This window comes from Apis mellifera, linkage group LG2, assembly GCF_003254395.2.
Source record: "Apis mellifera strain DH4 linkage group LG2, Amel_HAv3.1, whole genome shotgun sequence".
Lineage (NCBI taxonomy): Eukaryota > Metazoa > Arthropoda > Insecta > Hymenoptera > Apidae > Apis > Apis mellifera.
The window spans coordinates 12,549,798-12,574,028 of record NC_037639.1 but is presented as its reverse complement, the minus strand read 5'-3'; the positions used below and the strand labels follow the sequence as shown (position 1 = coordinate 12,574,028).

Below are 24,231 nucleotides of genomic sequence, written 5' to 3'. Positions count from 1 at the left end.
TCCCCTATTGACCGAGCGTTGCATTCACGCATACAAATTGCACAAATGTTCTCTCGCAATAAACAAAGATTTATGGATTCTTTATTAGACGTTTCTTAAACATTTTCGAAGGAAGACTATTTTTCAAACATTGAGTTTTTTTATCGTTTGACTTTTATGCACGAGGAACTTCATTTAAACGCATAGGTTAGGTTTAAAAGCAAAGAAATCGTATGTGTTTCTTATCGTTTTTCTCTTACCTACGTGGTTCAGCCTTGAGTAGGTAAGTCGGTAATTGTAAACAAATGAGGTGATCGACCTCGATGGCGAACCTTGAGAGTCGCTCTCGGAATTCTTGATATTGGGAAGCGGTAAACTATGCGAATCAGACGACGCGACACGCGCTACAGACACGACGTGTGTCGAACAATTAGATCGCGATTAATCAAATTCAACGTTTATCGTATCGTGCTTCGTGCTCCTATTATCGTTTCGCTACTTTATCGCTATCGTTAAAAGACGCACAATGCTTGATTGCATAAGTCGTCGGAACGATTGTCGGAAAAATTTCGAAGGAAGTCTATGCTAGAGAACTAGAAACGGTAAAATCCCAGAATTGTGTCGGCGTATATACTCATTGCGAAAACCGAGTACAAGCATGCTCGAGTATTAATTACGAGTGGAAAACTTCAATTTGTCCATCATTGGTGTTCAGTTTTGCTTAAATAAAAATTGCTAATTCATTAACATTAATTTGAAGATTAAAAAAGAATTATATAAAAGAGGTAGAACAGCTTGCGATATTCAAATTAAAATTTTTCTTTAATTAAAATCTATAGAATATTGTTTATAATATATATGTAAAAAATTTTAAGAATTAGCAATCAACAAAATAAGATTTCAATTTCCAAATATTTATTTGGAACCATTTCAACTGAAAAACAATTGTCAGCAGTTGTGAATTTATTTCCAACAGCTATCTAAATGTTAGTTCATTCAGAAGGATTACTATTTGATTTTATCTCATCACAGTTGCACGATACAAACGAATCGAAATAAATAAATAAATAAAACGATTCAGAAAAAAAGAAAAATAACATTCCTATACTAAAACAACCATTTAAATCAAACTAACGCAGTTTATGGAAAAAGCATTTGATCGTAAAATCGGTATAAATCGAATGAACCATAATATCGACGTTCTATCTCACGACATTTAGACGAGAAAATATAACGTTTACTCGTGATAAGTAAGAATTCTCTTCGGTTCTTAGAAATCTGTAGAAAAAAAAGGGATCCAAGTTAGATTAATATCATAATTCCTGATTTATGGCCAGTATCGTTGCACGTTTTCTCGAAACGCATCCATTCTCCGGCTACTTTCGATAATCGTCGTTCGAAAATTGTGTTCTGTTTTTTCCGCGTATATCCGGTGCCCGTGGCGCCTGTAAATAAAAGTGAAATTGCCATTCGTTCGCGTGGCCTTTGTAATTTGTGACTGTAAACTATAACTTTCACTGGGGGCACTTTCGTTGGTCTCTGTCGAAAGAGCAGCGTCCCTCATCCACCAAATGAAATATACGCGAGCCATTATTGTCATCCGTACGCGGGCAAAAGCGAGAGCTATGTCGTAATTGCGCGCGATAAAATTTTACACGACCCGTTCCTTTCGACCACGTATTAACTCGCGTTTCAAGAAAAACGACCGCAAACTTGGAATATAGTGTTTGGGTTAGAATTCTGTAATAATCTTGAGAGAAGTTAACGAACGATGCTTAACTGTTATGTTATCGCTGTGTCGTTAATTAAAAAAAAAAAAAAAAAAAAAAATGGAAACTACAGCAGAGATAGATAGATCACGGAACTGGCATTAATTTTATGGTTGACTGTATTCAAGTAAACCTTTCGAAAATTTCAATTTCAATTCGTTTAAACATTGTTATTGTATAAATTCAAAATTTTTACAACAATTTTGATCCAATCCAATATCAATTTTTAGTATAGATAATAAATATTTAAATTAATAAGGAACTGCTTTATGATTATCGACTTTTAATTCATTTCTCATCTTCATTTGTAAGAAAAATTCGCTGATTCTTTCTATTATTTAAAACTTCGATATTAAGAATTCGCACAAGCAGAAATTCACTTAATCGGGCAATTTCAATCGATTCAAAATTTTTGCTTCGTTCCAAATGGAATGTCCAGCATAACCGATCATTGCCATTCGTTACACGAGTCATTCCTCGCTCGAGGAAAATTTTCCCCGAGCGTATCTGGATATATACGGGGTATAGATCGTCCAACATCCGAATGTCGAAAGGAATTCTCGATCGGACAGGCCGATGTCTCGGAACGCGCATACCGGTACACCAACGGTCGCGCGTATCCGTGGTGCAGGCGCATCAAGAGCAGCTCGAGATAATCGCGCGGCGAGTTCTTAAAGGACGACGTATCTCTATACTAAGCCAATTTAAATACCTTTCCGCGGTGTATAGTGGCTTCTTTTCCTAGGCCGGTTGGAAGCTCGGTTCAACCGGTGTATAATTATATACGTGGGTTAATAATGACTTACGAACTGCAACAGGCCTTCTTGTTCGTTTGTTTAGTGCCACCGATATGTGGTTGCACCGAGGCCATGCCACGATGTTGCATTAAATTGCATCGCGCTAATCTACCCATCGTTCCATCTCTCTCGTTCCCTTTGTACGCCGCAATTCCAGCCATAAGGAGGCCTTTTTTTTCCCCTCCTCCCTTTCCTTTCTTTTCTTTTCTTTCCTCTCCTCTCCTTTCCTTTCTTTTCCTCTCTTTTGTCCGGATAAACGGCAGGAAGGGAGGAGAAAAAGAAATTTCCTCGCGTCATGAACGTTCGCCGATCGTCGATTCTAAACGGTTAAACGTTTTCGTTTTCGTTGGTGAACGAAAGGAAATTCCATCGCGGCTGAATCATCGTGGCTGACCAACGCGAGAGAGAGATTCCACGATTTATCCAAGTTTCGTATAATTTTTCATATCCCAAGTGTTAAATTATTAGTAATACGCGCGTTGTAACCAATGTACCTCGATCGGATAGATATTCATTATAAGCGTTCTAGAGATGTGTTTACTTTCAATTAACGCGATACGTAAATGCGTGTTATCGCGGATAATCAATTGGCTGGAAAATTTCTGTTATACTCGCGCAAACGAGTATATTTTCTATTCGCTCGATATCGCGGATTAATCGGATTTTATTTTTATTTTTTTTTTAAGAATAATTACGCGAGTAGTATGCATTTATGCTGTATTCTGGAAATTCGAAGCTCGTGATATCAATGTGTTAATGCCGAGAATCATTATAGGGGAAGAGAGTTATTAAGAGAAGATCGGCTCATTTTTTTTTCTTTCTTTCTTTCTTTTTATGCCGATCCGTGCAATTTCGTGGCCCCCCACCATCGCATACCGTGCGCATTCGATGCACAGGGGAATATCACACGAGCTCAAGTTTTTCTTCGAAAACGATGCAAGTAGGACATCATTCTTCCTTTATTCTTTTCTCTGGCCTGAATTCGGTCCGGTAACATTCGACGCGTGTAAACGCCACGAGTCTATTTATCTTGCACTTCTCTTTTTTTCTCGGGGGGAATATAATGTACCTGAGAATGTATCCATCCGTTGAAATCGCGACCACTGTTCACCTATTTCTCCTCGCATCGTCATTTCATTTATTTTCATTTATAGCAGACTATAGAAAGAAAATCGATAGTTTCGAACGAAGAATTTTTATTTCTCTCTACCACTCGTGTTTCGTACGAAGAATCATCTTTCCATCGTCAAATTATCACGATTTTTGATCACTGTTTCCCTGTTTCGAGGAAAATATATTTGAAACCGTCGTTTAGGAAGCATCGATTATGAAAACAAACGCGTTTCTGGACGACAAGCAGTTCATACTTCATGGTCGTCCAAAGAAGTGGAAATTTTAGAATCTTTAAAATAGTGCATTATTAAAACGGCTGTATCTCCGAGGATAAGAGAGATAAATACAGCTCGTTGCAAGATTGCTCTTTGCGTATAACGAACAACGTCGGATCGGTTAGGGCGACGGGAGGATAGGTTAGGGGAGCGATAAAAATTGTTCGAATTATCATGTTTGAAGAAAATTCCCTTTGGCCAAAAGACAAAAGTGGAAGTTTCGATGAGGACCAGTTCGATGAAGGAGCGAAAAAAGAAGAAAGAAAAAAGAAAAAAGTTGGCAGGATCGTTGAAGCGAGGAATATCGATTCTCGCGTGTAATGTGGCTCTCTCATTATCGTCTTCCCCAATGCACGACACTATGGTTTAATGCACTGTTATTGCCGTGTATAGCATAATGACTGTGTGCCCACCGCATAATCCCGTTCCTTTGTCGTCGTACGCCTCGAAAACAACACGCTTGAATCGATGAATGTTAATCCGTGTCAAACACCGCTTACCACGAAAACGTTCGGCTTATTTCGTGGCTTGATGATACCGCGAGCGCATCGTTATCCCCGTGAATGCTGCTAGCCGCGAGCGGATATCGAGCTTTAAACGCGGAAATCGCGTAAATCGGAACGAGGACAAAAGAGGAGGATTCGACGGAGAGAAATTTGAGCGGAGTTGATGGAGGAGAAGGGTAATATAAAGGGGTACAACAAGAGGGATATAATTTGAAGGGTAATTCTTATTAAGGACTTGGGGCGTAAGAATAAAGGGAAGGAAAGTGGTCGACGAGGAAAGATGCAAAGATATGTGTTTGTGCGCGAGGAAACGGTGCGCGTACACGCGTGTACGGAAGGAGAGAAAGGAAATCGAGGGGAGGGAGGGAGGGGGAAGAAGGAGATCAGTGAGAAACAGGATGAAGAAATAAATTTGTAGCAAGTATTAATAAATGTCAATCCTACTTGATAAGCAAGAAACGAATATTCTTAGGAACGGCGATAATCCGCAGTTGGAACGACGCGTGCAACCTCGTAAAATTTTATCGCTCCCCTATATTCTCTCGTGCCTACCGACGCGACGTTGCGGCTCGTTCGTTGCATACACCGGTGTTTTCACAGTCGATGCGCACCTCTTATCGGTCTCGAATTAAAAATAAAGTCTCGAAGGAGCTGCTCTTCTTGAAGGGGAAAAAAAGGGGCAACGGCACTCTTTTCCGTTCGATTCGAAAGCTCTGAAAGCCGGTTGAAACGCTTCGAGTTTGATCGATTCCTTGGAAACGAGACTTGGGTAGTGGTTCGTAGGATACGCGAAGGAACGGTGGTAAAAACGTTTATGAAAAAGGAGGGCGAGTGGGTTTTATGCTCGCCAACGACTTCCTCTCGATCGATCTTCCGGGTTCGTACGGTAAATGCTCGTAACCGATATCGTTTCCTCGAGTAGAACGAGACCTGGCTCTCCATTGTGCGCTCAATGCGCTCTCGTGTGCGGGAGCAAAGAAAGAGAAAGAGGAGAGGGAGAAAAAGAGGGATACGCGCCGAGTGTACCACGTGCTGCTACCCTAGGTTTGGTTATTCGATTCGGAATTTAAATTTTAGATCGCGGAGAAATTGCTTGCTGATTTTTCGAAACCGCGCAGTTTCAAATCCTTCGATTCGATATTTTAAAAACACTTCCGCCAATATTGCGTTTTACAATCGTAAAACGGGATAAATCCTGTGAACTTTTTTTCTTCAGATCTTCCGGGTACCGTACTATGTAAATACGTCTCGATGTTTTTACGATCCAGGCAATGTTTTAAACCGTATTGTGCAGATTTTTCTCTCTCTCTCTCTCTCTCTGTTAGAAGAAAAACTCGGGAAAAGTTAGAGCCAACTTTATTCCCTATAAATTATCGATGTTTCGAGAGAATATTTCGCTTTATGTTCGTCGTATCTTTGAGTGCAAACGATCAAATCGATCTTTTCGAGTACCAAAGTAATTTCGAAATTGGAAATCTGATCTAATTCCGGGCTGGGATTAAAGTTCGAGCAGCTCGGTAATTAATTACTGTCGCACGTTCCACGAAGAAACATAGAATCGACGTTACACGCATCACTTCCGTCCACTCGATCTTCCGGGTTCCACATAAGTGGCGAGCGGCTCGATTCACCGGTATGTATTCCGTAACGACCCGACTAGTAAAACTAGTTTCGATTCGGTGGAACGCGAAACCGAGCGGCGGCCGCGCGATCTCTCCTCCTCTTTCCACGGATAACTCCGTAAACGTTATTGAAAAAGATCGGTGTATGGGAGCTTCTTCTTCATTCATATTCGAGGCGCGTGATCATTCACGAGCGCGATATCCTTTCTGTGATAATCTGTGAAAGTATCGCCTAGTGAAAACCGATTCCCAAACCATTCTCTCGATCGTACGAAAAATCGGTTAGAACGCGGAGAATCTCGTAGAAATCGAGCGCACGATCTTTTCGCTATTCTCCAATTCATTCCACATAACGTAAGAAAAAATCTCTTGAAAGTTATCGAAATATTTTTCAAGGTTGACTGGAGAACGAGGATTTTTTCCAACCGTGTGGTAGCGCCGTGTTACGCGACGCGTTCGCGTTCAAGTTCGCGTGGGCCACTTCCGATCGATCGGCCTTTTCCGGGTTCCACGTAAGTAACGAACGCTCGGTAACCGATATCGCGCAACGAGTAAAACTCGTTTCGGTAGAGCATAAAGGGGACAAGAGAGGCAGGGCACTCTCTCATGGATGGCCGTGTAACCCTATAGGAAACCTTCGGCGAGTTTCACTTTGCACTCGCCGTTACCACGGGACTCGTCCGCGTGCCTCGTTGTCACGGGTACGCACGGGAACGCGTACGCGAGCATCTCTCTCGTGTGCACGCGTGTGAATGCGCTTCCAACAACGCGAGCAACGCACCGTGCCCTAATACGACCACGACTATGGCCTTATTCCTTCGCCAAGTGTCACGCTCGTGTTGGAAAAATAGAGAGGACGACCGGTTGCCAAGTGGTATTCGCGCTCCCCTTTTTTTTTTCTTCTTTTTCTTTTTTTTCTATCCGTTGCTCCAGTTACACAATCTTCTTCTCCTCTTCTGAAATATTTCGGAAAAAATAATAATTTTTTTCTTGGAAAATCGAGGCTGATATTTCCTTACGATTTTAACAGTGACAATATGAAATGAAAGTTTCGTTCCCTTCGAATATGGCGCTCACGCACGATTCGTGAGACGCCCATTTCGAAGTCCGTTGTCATCGAAAAAATAACTGTTCCTAACGATACACCTAACAGGAATCGTAGGCTTTTCTCGGTATATATAAGTCATACGAAACACCGTCCCGTTCGCGGTAGCTGGTCTACGTCCATAGAATTCGAGGCGACACACGATCGCCAACCGGCGATATCTGCGGTAGGCGCGAACGAAAGTCGATAAATTCCTCGTAATCCCGTTTTCTATAGCTGCTATACCCCGCGCCACTCATATCGAGCATCTAGTTTTTTCCACTGGAATACCAACGCTCCGACTCTCGTATCGAGATTCTCGATCACGCCTAAAGCAGAGTCCCTCTGTTACGTGTCGTCGTTACGACTAAAGGGAGAGGGGAGCAAGAGAAGGAGGAGAGAAAGAAGAAGGAAGAAGACGAGGAAGCAGAAGATATAAAACCGAGTACACAAGTTCGTAAGCTCGATATGTCACGTTCGATATTTCGAAAAAAAAAAAAAAAAAGAACACTCTCGATGATTAATAAAATTGTCGAGAATCCTGATTTGTCACGGATCCAAAATAACTAAGAGATAACCTGTAATTTTTTTTTTCGAATCTTGTTCGCACGAAATTCTTTTCTAAAGAAAAACAAAAAAGGAACTTTTCAAATCGAGATCCGAATATTCAGACGGCGAGAATTATGGCGAGCTCGGGACGGTGTATCGATTCCATCGGGAATACGAGACACGGGGACAACGTGGGGCCATTCCCGACACGAGGATGCACTTTGGATAAGCGGCGGAGGGCACGAAAGATACGAGGGTAACGCGGCTGGAATTAACGCGGAATGACTAAGCGGGCGCTGGAAGGAGCGCTATCGAGAAAATATTTCCCTTCGCTACCTCTCCTCTATAAACATTTTCAATGTCTCTCTCTCTTTCTCTCTTCGTTACGTAATCCGCGCCCTTTCACGGTATCCTCCTCCTCCTCCTGCTCCGTTGTTTCGACGTCTTGCCACGGGCAAGCGAGGTATGCGAGGCACGATGCGATACGACGACGCGGCGTGCCGGCTCGAAAGGGCGTGTTCCTCCACTAGGAAGTTCACAGTCGAACGGCTCGTGTTTTATTCTTTCCCATCGTGATTCCGCGTTACGTTGGATCGTTAACTTAACTTGCTTTGCTACGGGCGTTTCTCTACGAGTTTGTTGTTTGTATCGTATATAAAGAGAGAGATAGTATCTTCTTCTCTCGGCCGATTATTCATTTCGATGTTTCCGCTTGTTATCATATCTCTCCATATACGAAAAATATATATTTAAGAAAAAAATCGCTAATAAGATAAGAAGAAGTGTAATTCCAATTACAGACAATTCAACGGAGAGAAGGATACGAGAGTGGAAACGGAGAGAGCAGATACGATAGGAGCTCCACGCCGAGCTTCGATCCGAACGAGGCATGAACAATGAAATAAAGTATCGTGCGTAATGTCGTTGCACGGCCGATACGCAATACGGGTACCCGATAAACTTGAAATAAACGCGTCTTACCGCCGTTATTTGTAATCATTTTTCGTGGCCTTCGATAAATCGAGGTGCGTCAGTCTGATATTCAAATGAGGCTGGGACACCGGCGGTGAAGATAGCGACGAGCGCGAGAGAATGCGAGGGACAGGGAGAGGCAGACGGAGGGGAACGAGAGAGAGAGAGAGAGAGAGAAAGGGAGCGAGAGAGGAGAGGGGGTAGAATGGGGAGAGAGAGAGAGAGAGAAGAGGAATAGAGAATGACCGCACTTAGGTCCTTTCGTTACGGAGCGGAGGAATAAGCCTCTCCTCGGTCAATGGCTGCGGTATCCGCAGGTTCAAGGAAAGCGGGCTGGTCCGATTCGACGTCGTGTCGTTCACGGGGAAACCGAACAGGTGACGCTCTTCTGAAGAAAATGCAGGTTAATGGAATGCCAGGTTGGGATTGCGGCACACGCGCGCGCGTCCTCGTCGGAATCGGCGTTTCGAAATGGACGATATTTTGAAATATCGACGTACAAGGAGGAAAGGGAAACGTTCGTCCGCGATTCTTCTCTCGAAAAAAAAATTGTTGTATTCGATAATCGGATAATTGGAGATAATAACGAGGAATGTCGATTCGATCGTCGAAACGGGTGTCGATCGTAAGAGTGGTTTCGTAAGCGCGAATAAATAATTATCCGCGGCGGAGAGAGAGTTATCGATCATATATACGCGAGACAGGCAGAGGGGTAATTTTCTCTCGTCGTTGGAAAGAATGGAAAGACTGGATTACTGGTGAAGTGGCGGGCAACAACGCCCTTGTGCAAACAACGATCGCTCGATGAAAATGCCATCGCGTGTCTTTCCTTTTTTCCTCTCCCTCCGCTCCAGCGCTACACCCTTTATATATATATATACACTCACACACATACACAGACGTATATCTGACGAGCGTCGGAAAATTTAAATTTTTCTCTATATAACGAAATAATCTGGTTTCCCCCTTGGTGTGGAGGAACGTGGAAAAATGTTGGGTGAAATCGATTGGCGGAGCGCGGCAAGTGGGCGCGTTTCTTGGCCGCGTAGAACAGTGGAAAATCAGGGACTATAGGAGGACTATCGGACGCGATGCCGGGTCCCTCGAAACCGCACCGGTTTTCTCGCCGCCGTTCCTCGGGGACACTTTGACGAACTCCGTGACCACGTATCGCAGCCAATCCCCCTCCTCCGCTGCATAGCAACAAACCGATCGATCGAACATTTTGGTGGAAATTATTTTTCGGGGGAATCGTGGCCGACGGTGGGACGAGAGCGAGAGACACGCGAGGCTGGCCCGCGTGCCCAGTGTGCGTGAGCGCGATGGTATCGATCTAAAAGTAATCCCATACCGGTGCATGAAGGCGGCAGTCGACATGTTACTATCCATGGGGTGGTGGTTCCATAAATCGCAGCCCTCCCACGGCAATACGGCTTTTTAACACACGCCCGTTTTCCCGCCGTGGCACCGGTGGAAATCGTTCCGAAAAATTCAAGAAGAGAGAGACGATCCTCCTCGATCCTCGAGTCTACGAATCCACGAATCCCTCCGTCCACAACTTATTCCGCGAACTCGTTCCCCCGGAGGGAATATCCGCGGATGAAATCGGTCCGTGGATGGCAACAACCGTTTCGCCAACACCTGCACGACCTGGCAGGTTGGAAACCGTCGGCTGAACTGAAGTCAGAATGCGCATTCGTCGGTTTCCATGGTAGTGGCCGATGACGGTGGTGGTGGTGGTGGTTGGCGACTGTGCAGGAGGTGGTGGCGCAGCGGAGGAGCCCGGTAGCTCTGTGCCCGTGGTGGGGATCGACGGAACAGACCATCTGCCGGGCTCTGGCTGGCGCGTTCACAACCAGGTGTCGATGCCACGCAACCTAAGGTTCCGTTCACATGACGCTCAGTTTCCACCTATAGACGCGCGTCACCCTTTTCGTGTTTCGTTTCTTGAGCGGGGAGGGACTTCTCCAACTGTTTCCTTCGTTTCTTCAAATTGTACGCAATTGTACATCCTTTTAATCGAACGTTTCAAGTTTCGAATATTCGAATAGCGTTGAAAGTAGTCGAGCGAGCGTCGAATCGGCTGGTTCTCGAAATTATTATTATCATTGTAATATCGTTATTTCGATCGGTTTAACGGATCTATGCGGATGTTTCGATCGTGATGCAATACTCGTGGACGAAAAAGTTACGGGGGCAGCTCGTTTTATCGATGCGATCGCGATGTTCCCTTTTTCGAAGACTAAGCACGTGCGTTGAACTTTAATAACTTTCTTGTGGGCGCGTTGAACGGTTGCAGCATCGGGGATAGCGAAACCACGCGAATACATTTTCCTCCTTCCTATCTATCGCCCATCTTGTAATCACTTATAAAACGATCCGCCCTTTTCCTTTCCCTTTTTCTTATCCTCCGAGAGCTCGGCTTACCCTCGGTGCATCAGCCAATAATCCGCGAACCGTGAACACGCGATCGTCGAAGATCGGTAAATGGATCTCGCGAGGCGTACGCGAATCTCTCTTCGTCGTGTTTATCCAAGATCGAATCGAGCAGTGGTAAATCTCGAGTTAAAAAGAAAAGAAGAGAGAACGGGTATTTTTCCCTTCGAAACGATGTAAAGGTAGAGGTAGAGTATAGCTACGGTTTTGAATAGAGCGTAGAAATGTTGCTGGAATCGGAACAATAACAAGAAAGTTTTATGCAAAGTCGAAGCAAGCAACGTTTCTTGCTTGAACGGATCGTCTACAACGATGAGGAAGAAGCGGAAAGCTTAAAATGCAGCTTCTTAATGCAGCCCCAGCCTCCTTTCTACGCTTTTTTCCTCCCCTTCTTCATTATCTTCCCAAACCAACCAACCGACCGACCTATCCACCCTTCGACCCAACCGATCATTACGCGAGAAATATTCGCTGAAAACTTCACCTCTTACCTCTCGCTCCAAAACACTCGCCTAAATCTCCAACCAAATTAAAACACACGCTATTCCATCCGTTCTTCTTTCCTCGTTGTCCGTGTAATCCTTCCAGATCACGTAACGTACCACGCGTGTTTCCAGCTCCATTCATCAAAAGGCGACCCTTTTCAACGGCCCTTTTCATCATCTCGCATAGGGAAGAAGTCGAAGCGAGCACACGGACGCCAACCGGACTCTTTTCGTCGTTACCTTTCCCTACCTATTTAATTCCATCTTCTCTCTCTCTCTCTCTCTCTTCTCCCCTCTCTCATCCTCCTTTCGCTTCGTTTCTTCAGTTTAGGTCGGTTACTCCCTTGCGCGACCCCAACAGAAGAAGAAGAAGAAGAAAGAAGAAAGAGGAGGAGGTGTTCAAGACTCGCGCACGCCGCCTCGTTCCGCTGCTCCACTTTCCAGTCCACGAGATTTCCAGCCTCGAACGGAACGAAGAATGCATCATCGCTATTGGATCCAGCGTCGTGGCGCGCGGCGCGTTTCGGCCGAGCGAATTAACGCCGCTTCTATTTTTTTGCGACGAGTAACGGTGGAACGCAAATATTTGCCAAGAGTGTACACAGCGAGAAAAAGCACGCCCCTCGTGGCCCGGCTGATTAATTGGCATGCCGAATAAAGCGTGTCCGAGCCCGTTTCGCATCAATCGGCCACCGATCGTGTCCGTTCAACGCGAGTGAGCTTGCAATTCTCCTCTTACAATCCTTCCCAGTAATAATATTTTCTATCTGTTTTCGTGAAAAAAAAGAAAAACAGCTCGATAAGATACATCGTCGAATACGTAACGCTCGACCGTGCTGGTTGTAGGCGTTTCCAATGGAAACAGGCACGGGAACAGTTTCTAACGTTCGTAACCTCGACGTTATGAGTCTCTAATTAAAGTTTACTCGTAGTAGAGTGACGCCAGTTTCATAGTGGAGTGGCAACAAGTCGAATCCGTAATGGCTCGATTCGTTGTTGTTATTGGTGGTGGTTTAATAATAAGCAAAAATAGTCTGGTCGAGTACAATGGTTGCGTGACGCGGACGACGACGTTCCATCCTGCATAATAGTTCGGTTGGTCTCGGGCCAATTGCATTGGCCTACTCGCAGCTCTTGCCTTCCCGAGTTCGATTCGAGTACAATTTAATTTGCAAGCGAAGAGCGCCTCGGCGTTCAAGTGGCACCGCGGTTCTCGGTTTCCACCTGGACCACTCCTCCTCCCCTCCCTTCGGTTCTATTCCGGATTTAATGCTCGAGACGAAATCAATACGTAGAGATATATCTCGCGAGTCCCTGCTCGCATCCACACCCGATGCTCCTCTTCCTCTTTTTCTTTCTTTTTTTTTATTTTCCCTCGTTCTCGTCTCTCGTCTGATCCGATGAGGGACCAGCGGAGTCAGCAGGCCGGAAAGTATGTCAATAAAGAGAGAAAGAAAGGAGGGAACGCGAAATCCAATTTTTAACCCACTCAGACATGCAAAGATAGCCGCGCCGAATCGATCAAACGTGTTTCGAATCGATTTATAAAATCAAGTTTCCTCCATTTTCTATCTTATCAATTCGATTGTATCGTTGAAAATCTTTCAACCTTGTATATAAAAAAAAGGAACACTAACAATCATCGAGCGAGCAACAACTCGATTGGTAACGAGAATCTTTGGAGATTCAACCAAGTGAAAACTTGGCAAAGTTTACGAGAGTGAAAAAAGTGAAAAGTGGCGAGCACGAGTTCGCCAGAGGGGAGAGATATTATTCTCGCGCTTTTCGCAACGAACGTTGGCATAGATCGCAGACGAGCCGCATTAGTCCCGATTCCAATCGTTCTCCTCGAGTCGTGGACGATTTTCAATTGTCCCCCCGACAAGGCGCGAGAAACGCGAGAAAAGAATGGGGGGAAGTGTGCACGCGGCGCGCACACACACACGCATACACTATGTACGCGTTGCTACTGTTCACAGGGATTGGAGCGAGTGAGTATTATAGCTCCGGTAGTGCGTTGCCTTTCATTCGTCATTGTCCGAGGACCCTTTGTGGTGAACGCGCGAGAATGACTCGTACTTACGTGCGCGCACGCGCGCGTGCGATTACGACACGCTTACACGGTTACAGCATTTTCCAGAACGCGTGTCCAGAATGGCAAAACGGCGTGAAAAGTTATCGCGCGTGTGTGGCCCTAGCGACGAGCGCCTAGCTCGAGGGCCGATGGAATAACGCCCGGCGAAACTTTGAATTAGGGATAGAAAGGGAGAGACGAATCGAGAGACTGGCTTCTTCTTTCTTTTCTTTTTTGAATTTTCGGTTAAGCGGGCGATTCTGCAGATTGCACGCGAATTGTTCGCGCCAGTAATCGCGCGGAACAAGTTTCAATCCACGGTTGAATAATATGTGGAAGCGTATGAATTCCCGGATAGCTCCAGGTTCTTTCGTTTCTTCGATTTTCGGCGATGAGTCATTATTAGGGGTTTACCCTAAGTCGGAGGGTAAAACGGGGGAAAAGGATATTCCTCGTTCTTCCTCGTAAAAGAAAGAAATGTAATCTATCTATTGACCAATCGACGCAACAGATTGGAAAGATCGATACATAGGAAGTAATAAGAGGTGTAAAATAAGGAGGATGATTAAATGGAAAAGTATACGGGATACACATATACGGAACGCCTTCGGAATGGCAACCAGTCACGCCTTGGCGCAAAGACTCGGTGTAGGGTGACGCGCACACTGGCCGGGGTGAATAAATCTAAAGGGAAGGAAGGACGTGACGATGCGAGTCGCACGATGATATATACGCAAGTGGAAAATTTTATTACGAATAATTAGAATATCGCGAGGTGTATGGACAATTGGACGATAAATAATGGAAATTTGAACGATGGATAATTCTTGGTAGATCTTGATAGAGTCGATAGAAGAAATTTTCGACAGGATTGTACCTCGTCTCCAATCCGTGAAAATTTTTTCCTCCGTCTGTACGGTTTGCCCTGGGGCCATGGGAAATTTGGCAGAAACTATCCGCACACGTGCTCTAGTGAATATTTTAAAACGCAACGGGATATTTCTTCTTCGCCGAGTAAAATCGGTTCGCGGATAAAATATAGAAACGTTGGAAAAAAATGCCTGGATACGATACGATATTTTTATAAATCGCGTGTATTTTTTCATCGCGGGCCTCTTTTGTCGTAGACTGTACCGTCGTTCGATAATTAAAAGGAAGATAAAAAGCAAGGCTGATAGAATGCGACGAAGGTTTATTTTGGCGAGACGCCTGGATTACGGGAACCCGTCGTGCTTTAATGCAAGGAGGCTTGCAGCCTGACAATAAAGGGGTGAATAAGCTGTGGGCAAACATATAGCGGAAGGCAGCCGTTATTGAACACGCAGACTTTCAAACGCTAAACTTCGATTAGAGCGTCAGACAATCGTTGGACGAGCCGTTTAGTTTATCATTTTAATTCTGTTTTGCAAGTCTCGTGCGTACACTCTCGATTTGAACAAACTCTCGTCGAGATACTTATTCAATTTTCGTGCGATTGATTTAAATTATCGACGAAAAATTGTACGTTCTAGAAACGTGTCGGACAAAAATTTCTTGCCTCCGCTGTACGCTCAATGACCGTCTGGAATATCGCAGCTTGCATCGTTCTCCTACAATTCTTGAATTGACTCATCGTGTTTTTCGTATTTTGATGAAAATTGCTCCTGTATCTTTAACAAAGGTTCTTTCTTTCTTTTATTTCAAATTATTTAAATTCACTTGAACTGGCGAGAATAAAATGTTTGGCACGAAGAGGTAAAAATTGCTTTATTTTAAGAAAATTTAAAAGTCCAGTTCAATTGACTTTCAAGTATATTTATCTTCTTTTGATATTCGTTCGACCAAGCAGAAGTTGGTGACAAATCTTTCTCCCTAAACCATTTCGTGCGTGCTATTGGATAGACAGGATATGGGGAATGCGAAAGGGGACGTTTGAATAGGATTTCCAACGAGGAAACATTCTGACGCATGCACGTTCCCCTAATCGAATTAAAAAACACGATTGAATATCCGCCCAGGAAAGACACGCGAATTACCCGACGTCTCGAAATTCGTTTCATTTCTTGTTATTCCAACGAAAGTACCAATGTATACATCGATCGACTTACAAAAAAATAATTCACAATTTCCTTTAAAAATAACAACGAAATAATCAAAATATAAATTCATACAAAGTTTTATATAGATTTTATATTTATTACGCGTATAAGGTACATAGTGTATTAGCATATATATATATATATATATATGTATATGTATATACCATACAATACACTATGTATTAAACCCGAAATACTCAACGTATTATTCTTAAAAATTTACAAAATTGGAAATAAAGGTACATCGAGTATAATACTAAGTGTAACAAAAGAAGGAGAGAAAAAAAAAAAGAAGAAGAAAAGAAGAAAAAATGGTGAGAACTGTACATTGAAAAGATGCGCGTGAAGATGCATTTTGATTCTCGTACTTCAGCTTAGATGCACTCAATGACGATGACATTGATTATGAATTCATGAGTCGCTCGAGGACGGCTGACATCCACTTCTTCCTCTTCGTTAGTTTAGACACGAAGAACGAAGTTGTCTTTTAAAGCACGCTACTCTCCCGTCATTCTATCAACTTGAAGAGAATGCACGAGAAAATCATGCCGAAAAACTGTGAAGAAACATTAATAATAATAATATTAGAAATTATAAAAAAAAAAAAAAAAAAGAAAAAAGAAATAATCTGTATATCTAATTTTCACGAAGAAAGATGAAAAGGACGGGTGTTCTCGAAAACAATGTAATTAGATTTGTGTTACGTTAACATAATTATCGCAACATTCGAAAGTGAGAAGAAGAAAGGGAAAAGCGTTTCTCTTCGCGAATTGGCAGAACTCGATGGAAACGCATTTGTTAATGGATTTTCACTTGCATCAAAATTATATTGAAATGCAAATGAAAACGGCGAAACTCTTACCATCAAACACGCGACTGCAATACCAGCGCCACCCATGATCGTCGCATGCTTCTGCAAGTAAATCTGCGTTCCATTGATGCAACCGACGAGATAGGCATTCGAGGGGTTCACTGTGTCTGGTCCAGAGTTACAGTTGAATCGCTGCAACGTAAGATCGATCGGGTCACCATGAGAAACAATTCGGTTTGAGAAAGTCGATCGAAATCGATGTGAAAGCGTGAGAGGCAAAGCTGCAGGCTCGAGGTCCGATTAACGGATTACCGCGGAATGGTTGTTGCATTTCTGAATGTAATCGATAGGTCGTGGTCGATGTTTCGAAATTCCGTGCAGAATCGTTTGAATCGGGCTTTCCTAACGATCCATTTCGAATTGCAAATATAGGGGATTGAGATTCGAAGTCGACGAGTTTTTATCGTTGGTCGATACAATGGTAGGTACCTACCGAATCGACTGTTGGTATTCTCCATTGTTTTTCGAATACGATTTAAATAAAAATGAATTTAAAAAATTGTTTTTCTCTGGTTCTCTCTCTTTCTCCTTCTCTCTCTCTTTTCTTTTTAGCGAAGAATACGCGATTTACGCGACAAAGAACGTGAACACCTTTGTTTGTAAACCATTCGCTCATGAATTATGCAAATAGACGCAAATTGAAAGCAATTATATTCGAGCGCCAGACAGCTTCATTTTTCTTCTTCCTCGATTCTTGAAATATCATTGAATCTCATCGAGGTAATAACGCTAGACTCGTATAACGATGGTTCGTGCGCGATGAGTATCCCACGTAAATTACTAATTACTGCAATTACATATGCACGGATTCGCCGACGACTCCGAGAACGAGCTCGTTAAGAAAATTAATCTTTACCTGTCCGGGTTGAATCTCGCGACAGCAACTCTGCGGTATACTGAGCCCCCAATCTCTCCAACCATTTACACCGCAGCAATGGAGCTAAAAAGTTATGAGAGCAAAGATATATTAGTCTAAAATCAGACGAATATCTTTCATGATACTCGATATTTGTCGCGAGTCAAGAGGATTTCTTATCTTCTCTCGCTCACCTTCGACTGTGTCATGTCCCAGGCCTCTCTAACCGCTTTACGACTATCGTAAAGTCTCATCGAACTCGACATTTCCCTCTCAAGCGTGTTCATTAGTTTTTCACGGAACACGTACGCGAGCACTCCGCCAATTAATATGGTTACGAACAGAAGGAACACGATGATGAAGTACTGAAATCAATTTTTTTTTGATTACATAATTCGATCAATAAACTTTTGGTTTGTTAAAAACGTAGGAGCGTGGCATAATCAAATTTACCGTGAGAAGCATGCATTTAACTTCTCGAGATGCACCCAAGCAGCCGAAGAACGATGTTAGAGCAACGATGATCCCAGCGACCAATAGAACGTAAATAGCACCTGTTAACAAATCGTTCCCCACTAGTTCGCCTATCCATGGTACTTTGTCCAACAGAGCCCACGTTGCTAATCCAATTATCGCCACTCCACCGATCTGAAAAGTTATTTGCATATTATCATCATCCCTAATTAGAAAGATTTTTTTTTTAACGATAATTTAATTACTTCAAATACTTACGAAAATTACTAAGTTGACAAAGAACAAGGAATACTTCATGCAACGACCGCAGCCATCCATTTCTGTGCCGTATCCCATTTTTCCTTATTCCTCGATTCTGCAATCAAAAAAAAAGAAAAATAAATATCAATTTAAAAACTCAGATTGTGAACGCAAAGTTTTAAAATAAACACGAAGAGACGTAGAAATCGTAAATTATCGACGTGCAAATTACTTTTATCCACTAATTTACGTGTAATTTCGTGAATGCGATCCGTTTGGGGATGCAATTGCAAAACTTATATACATTTGACACTGTGAACCGATGATTAGATAAACGTTTTAAAAATATCCAAAGTGTTCGTCAAGGTGGTGATACTTGGAAAGCCACGGAATGTTGTTTTTGCAAGTGCAACAGTGATTCTATATCTGTATAAGGAACAATCGCGTAATCTTAGTCATTATAATTCTCGAAGACGTCTAATCAGGCGTTGCCTAGTCGATTTAATAATTGTTTCCGCGCTGATGTCACGGCAATATCTTAGAGATATTTTTTATAATTTCATAAAACTCGTCCTCAATTTTTCCCTTCCGTCGACCCACATTTTTGTTATTGACCTTAATTACACCACTATGCATACTTTACGCGTACGAAATACGTGTGTAAAGGTAAAATTTTATTCAAAATCGATATAATAAGATATTTGCTACATTCGCAATGTTATGATTTTTTCAGCGAATCCGAATATAACTAACTTGTCAAAATACTTTTGTTTCAACACATTATAACGATATATATATATATATATATATATATATATATATATATATATATATATATATATATATATATTTGCTTGTATCGTGTGTAACTTCAAATTTCAAAACGAGAGGGAAAAAAACTTTACTCCATCATAATATTTCCTATTCATTTACATAAAATTATCGAATGAATCATTCAGGAAAAATAATCTAGATACAGCTAATTTCTAAATAAACCGCGCGAATTCCTCCCCCACGGTTAAATGCGTCATGTTTTTTCAAGATCGTACGCTACGATACGATGACTAATATTCCCTTCTATTGTTAAGGAAATCATACAGTACTATATCACATCCGCCATTATATTCTCATAACTAACACATGAATTTATTTCACCTGACGTAAAAAAGATCGATTTCGTATGTCGTCGTCATGAGCATTGAGCTCTCCTCCAATGTTTCAACCTTTCGAAAAAACGATAGAATATCGGCCGAGTTCTCTTCAGCACCTGCTAACCGCTGATGTATGATGACCTTCGTTCGGATGAGGGTATATCGGTAACTCCTCTCGAGGCCGAAAGAAATAGGTCACTTCAAATCGGTGATTAATATTGTATTATTCTCTATCGTGTACGTATCGATACGGGAATTATACGAAGCTAATTTAGCTTGTGCTTTATGCACACTACTCGAAAATGCATTAAAGAGAGGAAGATAGAGGAGGGAGGGGAGAGGAATTTAATATACTCGTGATAAGCACTTGGGAGAAGATAGAATCGTTAAGATAGGATTAATCTTTCAAATTCTCATTATACCCCGTGATATTTTTTTTTTTTTTTTATGATTTTTATCGTGGAATTTCAAAGGCACGCAATCTTGAATCTTGAGGAAGTGAATTCTTGACTCGAATCACGAGAATTATTCAATTATCACACGTAATCTCGCGCAATTTCCTTCCAAGGATTTGACCTAGATGAAGAAAACTCGAATAACATCGAAAGTGGTGTAATACAAAAAAAGAAGAACGTTATTTACGTTATTTAAATACACATCTTTCTAGACACGTGCGTGCGCAGGAATATTTAGATTTTTTACCAATTACATATATTCTTTATAACGATTCTTATCGTGCTTCGAGGAAAAGTTGGCGCTTTTAAAGCATTTTATCCATCACGAAATTACATTATTTTTTTTGTTTTTTTTTTTTTTTTCTTTTTCTCTCATTTTTAATTTATTATTTCCATCGGCTATTACAGTCAAATATCGCGCATTTTATAACGATGATGTAATAGCTAATACTCGTTTGAGAATGCTGGTACTTATACCTATAATCATCATACAAGTTATTCATTCCGATATTATATAAAAGAAGATTGTTCTTCAGAGGAATCGACAAATAATATTTTCTTCGGAACTCGAATTCAACAAGAGATTGTCCTTAGATAGAATCGCACGAAAGCCTTGACATTTGTCAATGGCACTTCGATCATTGTTCATTACGGAGGATAATAAAAGTGAATCTTGGAATACGGAAGTTATGTTATATTACATTTTCGTCCTATTAACCGGTAACTAGATAAACACACACGCTCTTGTTTATTTGCTCTTGATTAAACTTTACATCTTAATTAATACATGTTTATCATCACGAAAAAAAAAAAATCACGTGATATCGCGTGTATACTATACATGTATAATTAGGCTCCTCATCGATATTTTTTATAGTTACCAGTCATCGTGGTACGAAACCTGCTTTGTTTTACTTGGTAACACGTCGCTCGTAACTTGATCCGTAACTTAAAATTTTAACTTCGTTGTTTCTTTTTTTATCTTTTATAGCTATAGATCCAATAATCCACAAACAATCGCGACAATAATTTACTTGAACTTGACGCAACACAGGACGTAACTCGATGAACGACAATTAAGAATCACCTTAAACGCGTAAGTGTTATGTAACGACAGCATGTAGTGCTACGATATCGTGAGCTGGAAGGACAACACCGGTTTTGCAACAAGCTATAGAGCTACTACTTCTCGAGAAGTAGTAGGCTCGGTCACGCATCGACATACTGCCTCAAAGACACGTTATCCGAAAGAGAAAGTGCCGTCTCCCTTCGCATTAAGTAATCCACGAGCAATATAAAACATAAAAATAATACCTAAAGCAACTAAAGAGTATATGACGTCATCATGCTTCCTTCCTGGACGGGTAATCGGGCGGTTACTAACTTAATTAGGACGACGTCTAGTTTCCTTTCCGCGTCGTAATTGCGACCGTTTGAACAACTTCAATGCGTATTGATCACATTTCGTCCGAGTCTCGTCGCCCTCGTCATCAAAAAATAGAATGTTTTTTTTTTTTTTTTACATGTATTCTTAACAATATATAAATTGATGCTGATTATTTAAATTATAATATATATATATATATATATATATATATATATATATATATATATATATATTGATAATAGAAGAAATAAAAAATTACTAATAATTGATGTATAATTATTAATAATGGATAATTACTAATAATTTCGTAGTAATAGTTAAAACATCCTTTTCACATTGTAATTATAATATCTTGTTTTTTTTTTTACATTTTAATCGAGGAATCATACGAAATTTTAATCTATTAAAATTATTATATTGAATGATCAGCAATGCGTTTCATTCTGGAGTCGTTATTTATCATGAATCGTTCTTTTTCTTCGGAAATGAATAGTGAGACAAACGTTTGTTGATTTATGTGGAAAATATGAAGCGACAATGAAGAATCTTAAGAATGTAAAATGTTGATAAAACGTTGAGGTATTATTTTAACGAAGATTAAATCAACGATTAAAAACGGTGTTTCTTACACCGAATTCACAATATCACGAATTAATTTGTAGCTTTCGGTTAGTTATTTACTAAGAAATGAGTCAGCGTTCAAAGATTTGGCACATTGCCAATAAAGATTAAATCAGACATTTGTACACATATTATACAGAATTGAATAGTTACACGCGATATGGAAATACATCACAATACGTCACACACATTATCTAACTTGAAAAGAAAAAAAAATTGATAGGATCGAAAACAAAATTAAAGGAAGGGTTCCTCTCGATCAGTTGGTCGAAAGTTATGTGTTGTAACCGAGGTCAACAGGTTTTACACAGTCTACAGAGTATTTCTACGATAACCAGAACTCGCATTCACGATGCTCTCGCGTCTACAATTACGCGCTCTTTCCTTGGCTTACCTTGCAACGACGCATAAAGCAAACGATCGCAACAATGCCATGCTTCGTAACAATATGGATACTGGAAAATTCCTGACTGTCATGATTGATCATTTGGAATGAATTTATTTAATATATAATACTAATGTATTTTACTATGATTATTCTCGTGTAAATTTGTAAATATACGTACTGCGCATGCGCCATTGCGAGAAAACATCGTTCATTACGATCGATCATTCGAAATCGAAATTGCTCGCGCGATATGGCGAAACGCAATCACAATCGTAATTCGAACTATCACTACTTGCAACATCACTGTAATTTTTTAGAATTCGTGTTTGTGAATATGAATTAATCTGAGTATTAATATTAATGTTACCATCAGCTGGCTAGAGATAAGATGAAATTGAATTTTCTGATAGATTCTGATAGATAGATATTTATCATTTCTATGAAACGAATTACTATACTTTATTTTTCATCGTAAAATAAAAGATGTGAATCGTAAAATAAATTTATGGCGAACAATTAGATGGATATTGTGATTGAAATTAAGAAAAATATCACAAATAACAATTGATTGTTCACAATTAAAAATAAGATTGACAATCAAATTTACAATTTTATCTAGATAGAATTTAAAATCACGTATAATTGATCATAATTGACAGTTAACAAAGATAATCAAAGAATGTTACTCACTTGATTTTACCGTATGTTAATCTTTTTCCTTCGTTGTCACCGATATTTGCAGCAAACGAAAAATAAACAATTTCTTTCACCAATGAAACGTGACACCGTTTCACGTAGAGCACGGTCAGATATTATTTTGACAACAATGAAATGCAAAAATCATTAGTTTCACAATTTTCTTAAATAATATACTAACAATAAATACACGATAACTTGGATAATTATCGCTTTTAGTTCAGGCACGAAGTTATGGCTCGAGTATCGGCGTGGACACGCGCGATTTCAGGCCGGGTCTGAGTGAAACTGAAATGGTAAAACCGACAAGACTTCTCTCTTGCTCCCTTCTGTTTCTCCCTCTCTTTCTCTCTCCTTCACCGTGTTGCTCAGTCTCTCTGATTATTTCCCTCTCTCTTTCATATTATTTCTTTCTTCGTTTCTCTCTTCTTCTTGCTCTCTCTTCTTGTTCCATTCCTCTTCTGTGTTACTTAAATCTCTCTTTTCCACCACGAGCTATCGTTTATAGCGTCCTTGTTGTCATACCTGTACATACTCAACGCAAATCCTTGTCTCTACATATGCTGCGTGTATCGTGTGATCCGATGCTCGGAGAATCCATGCTTCAAAGAGAGGGGCAGAGCTACCGAAAGTAGGGTATGACTGCGTCTTTGACCGTTGCGTGTCAGATATATGTATATGCAATGAGATAGATCTTATATTTTTATATCGTATGCCAGATGGAGTATGATGTTGGAATGCTACACACACACACACACATATATTTACAGAATCCTGTATTAATCACAAGAAATAAGATTCAATAAATCTTTGTGTCACCAGTTATTGGTATGTATGAGTATTACTATATATATATCTATGTAATTTGGGTCCAATTTATTTGGACTTATTCGATAATTGTGTATCATTCTTAAGTTAATATAACAAACAAATAAACATGAATGCACGATACACGATCGAATAACACAATGTTCGATCGAATTCTTAGAATTACTAGATTTAATTAATGAATTCTTCTCCTTTAATAAAAGAAAGGTCATTATGTATATGAAATTTCTGAATAATATTATGAATCGTTATTATAATCGTATTATAATTTATTAAAATTCTGAATGAATATTTGTATCTCTTTTCGTGACAATGAAAAATATATAAATATATATGTGTGTGTGTATACATATTTTTTTTTCTTCTTAGAAATTTCATGAAATATACTAATTGGTATAGAATGTGATATAGCAGATAGTAACTTATATTTGGAATTTTAAGTAATAATTAATTTGATATATTACAAAGATTACTAATGGTAAATTCATTTCGCAAGAAATTATATTTATATTTAATTTGATGCAT

The 24,231-nt window shown here is 40.7% G+C and overlaps 2 protein-coding genes across 5 annotated transcripts in view; both read right to left on the bottom strand.

Annotated features, from left to right (window-relative positions):
• The window catches only part of LOC552101, a 31,405-nt gene extending 21,032 nt beyond the window's left edge, over window positions 1–10,373 (bottom strand). Inside the window, exon 1 of one of the 2 annotated variants that reach the window (XM_016910816.2) lies at window positions 10,018–10,373. In XM_016910816.2, coding sequence (XP_016766305.2) covers window positions 10,018–10,055 — 38 coding nt within the window. In that variant the 5' untranslated portion in view covers window positions 10,056–10,373. The remainder of the gene's footprint in view (window positions 1–10,017) is intronic. The other variant, XM_624480.6, reaches the window with a different exon arrangement.
• Window positions 10,374–15,390: 5,017 nt separating this feature from the next.
• On the bottom strand, window positions 15,391–23,389 carry LOC552124 (CD151 antigen). 3 transcript variants are annotated; one of them, XM_624504.4, is made up of 7 exons: window positions 22,873–23,389; window positions 18,199–18,295; window positions 17,920–18,114; window positions 17,661–17,831; window positions 17,467–17,550; window positions 16,602–16,742; window positions 15,391–16,295 (listed from the first exon to the last, which is right to left on the bottom strand). In XM_624504.4, the coding sequence occupies exons 2-7, from the start codon at window positions 18,274–18,276 to the stop codon at window positions 16,248–16,250; spliced, it is 717 nt and encodes a 238-aa protein (XP_624507.1). In that variant the 5' UTR covers window positions 18,277–18,295; window positions 22,873–23,389; the 3' UTR covers window positions 15,391–16,247. The 3 variants fall into 3 exon arrangements, with proteins under 3 accessions (XP_624507.1, XP_016766306.1, XP_006569136.1); XM_016910817.2 differs by lacking the exon at window positions 22,873–23,389 and adding an exon at window positions 21,101–21,233 and having other exon boundaries at window positions 16,248–16,295; XM_006569073.3 differs by lacking the exon at window positions 22,873–23,389 and adding an exon at window positions 20,668–20,691 and having other exon boundaries at window positions 16,248–16,295.
• Window positions 23,390–24,231: the final 842 nt, after the last annotated feature.

Excerpts from the sequence above, each read along its gene's own strand:
- LOC552124 (XM_624504.4), bottom strand. The coding sequence starts at position 18,276 with ATGGGATACGGCACAGAAATGGATGGCTGCGGTCGTTGCATGAAGTAT. Across the intron at positions 18,115-18,198 it reads TTGTCAACTTAGTAATTTTC|ATCGGTGGAGTGGCGATAAT; the intron begins GTAAGTATTTGA and ends ATAACTTTTCAG. Across the intron at positions 16,296-16,601 it reads TTGCAGTCGCGTGTTTGATG|TTTTTCGGCATGATTTTCTC; the intron begins GTAAGAGTTTCG and ends GTTTCTTCACAG.